Genomic DNA, 8,064 nt, shown 5'->3' with positions numbered 1-8,064 from the left:
TAGGAGAAATTATCAACGATCTCAAAGTTGTAGTCTCCTATCTTTATTCTTCCCGTTTGATCAGTGCGGTTTGATGTTGTTTGGTTTTCGGTGCTGACGTTGCCACCATATACTTTTTCTTGCTTTCGTTGATGTGCAACCCAAGATCTCGCGCCGCCTGATTGATCTGGATGAAGGCAGTTTGTACGTCTGGGGTGGTTCTTCCCATGATGTCGATATCGTCAGCATAGACTAGTAGTTGGGTGGACTTAAAGAGGATCGTACTCCTCACATTTACCTCAGCATCGCGGATCACTTTGTCTAGGGCCAGGTTAAAGAGGATGCATGATAAGGCATCCTGGTTAAAAGGTTTTATTGACAACCAAAATAAACCACAACGCAATACCGACTCACTATGCACCAAAATGTTTTGATAAGTGTCGTTATCTGGTAATATTTCAAAAGAAAAGGTAGAGACGAGCACGTTTTTGGTGTATAACACTGGCGTTTATTTTGTATTTCTGTTTTTCTTTAAAACAATGAAGTGCTTATTTTTAATTTTATTTCTAAGGAATATATAATAGAGGAATGTTGAGAACATGAACTGAGCATTGTCGTTTTTATTTTGTTATGAAAATCCTAAGCTAATCATGGAAAAGATAAGCAAGCGAATGCTTTTTTGGCACCCTGTGTGTATTTCATACGACGGCCCGGGATTTCAATTTCGTTCACTGCATGTGCAATCTAATTTCAGTGCAGGTTCAATAAAACAAATATTAATATCTGAAGTTAAAGCAGACGCACTGTGCGATTTTTTGCTCTCAATTATAGATCGTTGCAATCGTTACAAGTTTCTAGGATTTTTCTAAACATTTAAAGCAAACTCAAAGTTGAATCACGCATTAACCACAAGAACAATTGAAAGTTGGCAATTATCCACTCATTGAATTCGTTCTTCATCAATTAATTCTATCAATTCTGGGAACCCCCGAAAAACCTGTGAAATAATATCGCATCTAAAATTTCCAACAGTTATCGCTGAACTGCATTACCTATTTGCGATTTTGAGCAATTACATCTGCCTCCTAAACACCGGCTGCGTCATTGTACTTCTGACAGTTCAAAGCAGACAACTATCAAATTTCGGTCAATAACTTCTGGAAGAGTCGACAAAAACTGTGTTCGGCACAAGCCCGTTGTTCAACGAAAACTCTAAAACCACAAGTTCAAAATGGCAGTTTCGATGGACGACTACAAACTGAGCTGCGAGCTAATCGGTCACAGCATGGATGTGCGCGGCGTTGGCGAGGTACCGGCCGGAATTGTGTCCGTTTCTCGTGACAAAACCGCGAAAATTTGGAAAACAGATGGGTTGGAATCAAGCTCGGCTTGTTTTGCAGTAACGTAGTATAACAGTTTCTTCACTGCTAGGCGGATATACTTCCTAAACACGACGCTCACTAACCACACAAATTTCGTCTCGTGCGTTTGCTACTTGGAGGATGAAGGTTGGATTTGCACGGGCAGCAATGACTCGACAATTTGCATCTACGCGGAAGCGACGAGTGCGCTGATAGGCACTCTGAAGGGGCACAAGTCGGCGGTTTGTACTCTTGCCAAGGGCCTGGGACCGAAAACACTCCTCTCGGGGAGCTGGGACCAGACCGCGAGGGTGTGGCAAATCTCCGAGGCAGGGGCTTCCACGTTCAAATCGCTCGAGGGACATCAGGCTGCCGTGTGGGCTGTGACCTCCTGGAAACCGGATAAAATAGTGACCGGGTCGGCCGATAAGAATATTATGTTCTGGAATCAAAATGGGGAGAAACTTCGAGTGCTTAAAGGTATGAGTCCGGAGATTGTTTCCCGTTAACCGCGCAAATTATGAAAATTGTGAATATGGTTGGAGTTGGACGCACTAATTGGATGTCTTTCAGGTCACACTGACTGCGTGCGGAGCCTAATCGCATTGGACAATGGATTCCTAATAAGTGCCGGCAACGACGCGGTGATTCGTTACTGGGATCGAGACGGTGAATGTGTGAAGGACCTGCACGGCCACGAAAACTACATTTACACGATTGCCCTTCACAAGCACTTCGGTGAGAACGTTGTGGTCTCGTCCAGCGAAGACTCGACTATTCGAATGTGGGACCTGAACTCGGGTCAACTAGGTCAGGCTATGCTTTTGCCGGCGCAATCCGTTTGGTCGGTGGCATGCCTTCGAAATGGGGACATCGTGACTGGCACAAGCGACGGAGTCGTCCGCGTGTTTACCAAAGACCCTAGTCGTACGGCGCCTCCCGATGCGCTAAAAGCCTACGAAGCGGCCCTCGCAGGCAAGAAAGAGGAGTCGAGTAAGATGCTGGGCGGCATCAAGCATGACGAGTAGGCTCTTGTTTGGCTGAGAAATGTCTCCGTTTGGTGATGATTTGCTTTCTTACAGTTTACCCGGCTTGGAGGCCCTCAACGAGCCCGGAACAGAGGAAGCCATTCGCGTCGTTAAACATCCAGACGGGAAGGTTTTCTGCTACCAATACATGAAAGGCAAATGGAATCTCGTTGGCGACGTCTTAGGCGCATCGGGCGGCACGCAGAAGACGTCGGGCAAAAAATTACACGAGGGGAAGGTAATCGCAAGAAATAATGCGTCGCGGATTTTTATTTTTATATTTCCGAGCAGGAGTACGACTACGTGTTCGATGTTGATATTTCAGACAACGCGCCGCCCATCAAACTGCCTTATAACCGCACCGAGGATCCCTGGCATGCAGCCCAGACCTTCATTCACAAACATAATTTACCGCAAGTGTACTTGGAACAAGTCGCCAACTTTATAATTACGAATTCAGATGGGGTACCTGCACCGCAGCCGACGCCAGCGTAAGCTCAATAAACACAACCCAAATTCCTCTAAAATCCTCGAGCAAATGCCTCAAGGACACCTTCGAATCAGGTGTAGAGATTCTGCTTGCGCTCATTTGATTGTTTCTCACTTTCAGTGGCTACGTGGACCCTTTCACCGGCGGCTCCAGATATATCCCGGGATCTGGCTCATCGAGAGCAGAAGTGGTGGGAAATGCTGATCCATTCACTGGCGGCTCGAGCTACACGACCAAAGGTTTGCTTATTCCCTGACCCATGTCCACTAAATCACTTTACAATTCCACCCGCAGAGAGTAGAGCGCCGCAAGTGAAGCATTTCCCAGTCAACGACCGAATGACATTCGACAACTGTGATGCAGCGAAAATTCTGGATAAACTACGGTAAGCCGGTGGCCTTCCCTCGCAATTTTAACTCTCAACTTAGGCTTCCTTCCACAGAGAGTTCAACGCAAAAACGGGTGATAACAATACAACTGTGAGTGATGAAGTGATCGAGGCTGCAGTGAAACTAGCTTATAAGGTAGGTCCCCGATCTTTTCCGCTCCCGTGTCAGCTAACCGACTTCCTTCCAGGAAAATGACTTCGACAAATTATCAGCAGAGGCTTTGAAATGCCTGTTAAGATGGCCCAAAGGTAGCCACGACTTCACACCACTCAGTCCTGCCTGTTCTAATCGTTCTGCCTTCATCTTTCAGAAATACTATTCCCCGTCCTAGATGTGGCCCGCTTGGCCGTACGAACTGAACGAGTCTGTGCGGCTCTCATGAGTACCGAGTTCCTAGAAAATCTCTTAGAAAGTTTATCCAGTCTTCCCGCCAATCAGCTAATGGCCGTCCGCTGCTTTGCGAATATGCTCGTCCACCCGTACGGCAGCATGCACCTGGAGCCCATGCTGCCCAACCTCCTGCAGACCGTTTCGAAGATAAACAAGGGCAGCCCCAATCTGCAAATAGCGATTGCGACGCTGCTACTGAATCTCTCCGTTTCCCAGATGCAGTACGCGAAATCAGAGAAGTGTCGTCGGATCACGGAGGCCACCCTGGAGTTCCTGAAATGGTGCACAGATCTGGAAGCGGCGTACCGGGCGATGCAGACCTTGGGCAACATAACGTGCACGCCGTTCGGGACGGAGGCAGCGGCCCAAGTGGCTTCACTGGAGGCGGTAGCTAGCAAAATCAGAGGATATGCAACCACAGACCAGCCGAGTGGGTTTGAGAAGGTCACAAAGTGCGCACAGGCCTTGGCGCTGACATTTTGAGCTCTTCCCGGGGGGCGTGTAGTAATTATGCTAAATTCAACTCAATATGTCATGGCAACGTCTTTTTTATTACAACATCAAATAAATATGTATAAAATTTAACACAACGTGTATTCTTTCCTAGAGCGTAACTACTTTGAAGTCCCCTCGCCGTTCCCAGTTTGGGAGCCATCCTTTCTCTGCCTGATCCGCTCCAACAGGTCCTGTTTCCACCTTTCCTCCGGGACAGATTGCGCCCATTCGGGTATCGCGGAGTTGGGGAGAGTAATATTAGCCATCGCTGACATAATCTGCAAGACAAAATCGGATAAACACTTGACTCTTCACCCTAAGACGCGCGGATCACACCTGTTCGGTCCTAGAACTGTCCAGCTCCAAGTCAAGAGATTCCGGTCTGGGCTCACTCCACACCTGCCTGGCAATTTCTGCATCGCTGCTTTCGATAGGCGGCAAATCGGGGTTGCTGGGGTTCTCATCCACGTGCATATTGTCTGGATCTTGCATTTGGTCCTCGGCCGTGTCGCCTAAAGGAAGTGGCTCGTACCCGTCGTAGGCAGTTCCAATCCCTTCGTCGTCGCTGTCATCGCTTGTGTTTTGACCGTAGTTGGGAATGTGAATGCCATTTGTCTGGAGGTTGTCACCGTTGTCGCCCGGGAGTTCAGGAGAACCTGACTGAACCATACTGCTAATTTGCCCGTTATTAAAATAATCCCTTGGTCCAATCAGACTCTGTGTATACAACACTTGACAGCTGATTTGGTTGGAGTGCAAGTGTCAATTGGTAATGGACAACCTCTCCATCTGGTTTGAGTCTCCACTGCAGTTGCTCAATTTTATGTGCTATTCATTTTCAATTGAATAATATACCGTTTCCTAGAGTAGATGAAGCTGCTAGTGAGTTGTAAAGATTCCAAAGAAGGGACCCCATTTTGAATGTGGCGATTGGAGGGGCATTGGTATACTCCCTATCGTTGCAAAGATAATAGCTAAAATAATCCTGGAACGCATCAAAGAACATCTCAGAAGTTTGATCGACACAGAGCAGACTAATTTCCCTACCAGATCGTCCTGCATTGATCACATCGATCTCCTTCGGATCATTTGGAATAGTGCGCGGAGTCCCCATTTTGGCTGCACCTGCTCTTCATCGATTTCGAGAAGGTAACAAAGAATGTATCTGGGGTACTCTACGAAGGAGCTACTTCCCTAAGAAACTAATCCAAGAAAAAAAACACCTTTTTTATGGATTTTTCATTATGTAATCTCCATGAACACTTACATATTTCATCACGGACTTATATGCACTGAATGCATTTTTAAAGTGTGAATCATGAAAGCCTTTGAAGGCACACACAATACACATTTGTAGTATTTTCCCAAAAGTTTTTACTTCCGTGTAATTTTTTGAGATTGGGAAACAAATGATAGTCGCTGGTAGCTAAATATAGTGAATATGCTGCTTACTACCTTCAAGCAGTTAACCGCTGATGAAAGGAGTAAATAGCTTTCGAAATGTATGCTTCATGAATAAAAGGTTTTGTGTTTCCTTATGTGAGAAACATAACGCAGTTCTCCATTGGCTGACAGCATTGACTGGAAATATTTAAATTGCTCAGTGCTGTCAGCCTCAATAATCTGCCCAGAACAGAACCAATTAAATATCTCGGGTTAATGTTATCAGCAAATGGAGAACTGCGTTTTGAGATTGCTTTACGCATTAATGCAACTTGGATGAAGTGGCATTCTACAACTGGTGTTCTTTGTGGTCGACGTACCAACGAACGTTTCAAATCTAAAATTTACCGCAATGTCGTCCGTCTGTCGCTCTCTATAGTTCTCAGTATTGGCCGAATATAAAAGTCAATGAACGGCGTCTAGCGGTAATGGAGACGAAGGTGTTGCATTGAACTGGTGGCGTGACAAGTTTTGATCACTTCCGAAATGAGAATATCCGCGATCGATATTCACTTGCCAATATTGGTCTCGAACATCGAAGTCAATGTTAAACAACCAAAAGGCAGGCCGAAACAACGGTGGCTTGATATGCTGGATACCAAATGGCGAAACCACGACGAGCCTACCCCGCTTGTGAACGGGACAAAGGCTGAAGAAAAAGAAGAAGATGTGAAGCGCGATGAGTGCACGGCAGCTCCGTGTCACATAATTAAAAATTCCATTGCCCTCTATTTTTTAGAAAGCGATTTAAATAAATCATTTGATGGAAACCCCTGTATTGATAATAATCAACCTCATACGCTTCACACTCGGAGTTTCATATTATTAGCAAATGCCAAGGATGTAATCTACATCAAATATAAAAAAAGGCGGGAGAGAAGTAGATTCTTCATGAATGGACTTTTAATATTTCATTCGAATGTCAATTATTCTCCTTAATTATGACGTCAGCATGTTATTTGTATGGCTTAGGATACGGTAGATTCGTCGGAAATTGATAAGTTTGAACTGCTGTAACTTTGACACTAACAGTCCAGCCATAAAACTTGTCAGCAGACTATCCTCTATATCGGTGCAAAATTTACTAATCCTAGGATGAACTTAAGGGGGGTTTTCAGTCAATTTCTAAAAGTTGGTAATACACTATTAATAATAATCGTTGGCGCAACAACCCATATTGGATCAGATCCTTAAAGTGTGTTAGAGCACTTCATTCAAGACCGTAATGGTACACAACAGTACACGGTAGGAAGCATTAAGTTCGCCCGAGATTATTACCCTGATTTGACTCAGGTACTCATTCACAGCTGAGTCGACTGGTATCCAACATTCAGTCACAATAACAACTCCCACCGCCACCAGTGAGATTTGAACCTCGACCTTCCGCTACGACTACGACTACGACTATATCCAGTGATTTTTTTTTTAAATTCCCCTTTTGCATGTATGGAGAGCCCCCTTTAAATACCATCTAAATTTATGTCACTCGCTGTATGCGTGGGATTTCATAGTTCAAGTCTATTCACTAAATTTCGTTCGAATCGGTTTAGTCATTTTGGAGAAAAGTGCGTCTGACAGACAGACAGACAGTGAATCGATTTCGTTTTGTTTTACACAAAACCTTAAGAGTGGTCAAAGGGTAGTATAGGTCACAGGGCGAAACGTGGATTGATACCCACGATGGAGCATAAAACCTGGGAAACGCTTGCTCAACCAACAACAACAACTCTATTACCAAACCAAATCTCCACCTCTACGTGGTGACCGCCGGGAGCTCCTTCTTAACGAAAACCTGCAGACGGGGAACGATGAAGGCGAGTCTCCTGCGCCTAAAAACCGGAACAAATTGTACCAACTGATCCTCCAGGTTGGGGGCTGGGTAGGGTTGACAACTCTACACGGAAAACAACTTGTTACGCTACGATACGCTAACGATATTGACATCATGGGATGGGATCCAGATTAAGCAAGCGGCGCGAGATCTTGGGCTACACATTAATGAAGGCAAAACGGAGTACATCGTGGCAACGTTAGGGCCAAAACCAAAACCGAAAGAACGAACAACACCGAATCCACTTTAAAGTCGCCTATGACAACATAGCCAGGGTAAAACTGTACACGGCCATGAGAGAATTCGATATCCCGACGAAATTAATAAGACTGACCAGGCTGACCATGACCAATGTGTGAGGCCAGATAAAAGCAACAGGATCACTCTCAAGACCATTCGACATCAACAACGGTCTACGACAAGGGGATGCGCTATCATGCGTCCTCTTTAACCTGGCCCTCGAGAAAGTGATCCGTGATGCTGAGGTAAATGCAAGAGGTACGATCCTCTTCAAGTCCACCCATCTACTGGCCTATGCTGACGATATCGACATCATGGGAAGAACCACCCGAGACGTACAAACTGCCTTCATCCAGATCGAGCAGGCGGTAATCGGCGCGAGACAAACAACATCAAACCGCACTGGTCAAACACGAAG

At 45.5% G+C, this 8,064-nt stretch overlaps 2 protein-coding genes across 2 annotated transcripts; one reads left to right on the top strand and one right to left on the bottom strand.

The window, feature by feature from the left end:
- The first annotated feature begins 1,081 nt into the window (after positions 1-1,081).
- On the top strand, positions 1,082-4,222 carry LOC119658785 (phospholipase A-2-activating protein). The gene is made up of 10 exons (XM_038066495.1): positions 1,082-1,350; positions 1,411-1,820; positions 1,914-2,364; positions 2,423-2,606; positions 2,660-2,859; positions 2,979-3,097; positions 3,153-3,243; positions 3,301-3,382; positions 3,435-3,495; positions 3,558-4,222. The coding sequence occupies exons 1-10, from the start codon at positions 1,211-1,213 to the stop codon at positions 4,118-4,120; spliced, it is 2,301 nt and encodes a 766-aa protein (XP_037922423.1). The 5' UTR covers positions 1,082-1,210; the 3' UTR covers positions 4,121-4,222.
- LOC119658792 (male-enhanced antigen 1) lies at positions 4,170-4,892 on the bottom strand. The gene is made up of 2 exons (XM_038066509.1): positions 4,469-4,892; positions 4,170-4,410 (listed from the first exon to the last, which is right to left on the bottom strand). The coding sequence occupies exons 1-2, from the start codon at positions 4,799-4,801 to the stop codon at positions 4,252-4,254; spliced, it is 492 nt and encodes a 163-aa protein (XP_037922437.1). The 5' UTR covers positions 4,802-4,892; the 3' UTR covers positions 4,170-4,251.
- Between the last annotated feature and the right edge of the window lie 3,172 nt (positions 4,893-8,064).

The sequence above is a fragment of the Hermetia illucens genome, chromosome 1 (assembly GCF_905115235.1).
Source record: "Hermetia illucens chromosome 1, iHerIll2.2.curated.20191125, whole genome shotgun sequence".
Lineage (NCBI taxonomy): Eukaryota > Metazoa > Arthropoda > Insecta > Diptera > Stratiomyidae > Hermetia > Hermetia illucens.
The sequence above is the reverse complement of the archived record's forward strand: the minus strand, read 5'-3'. Positions and strand labels throughout refer to the sequence as shown.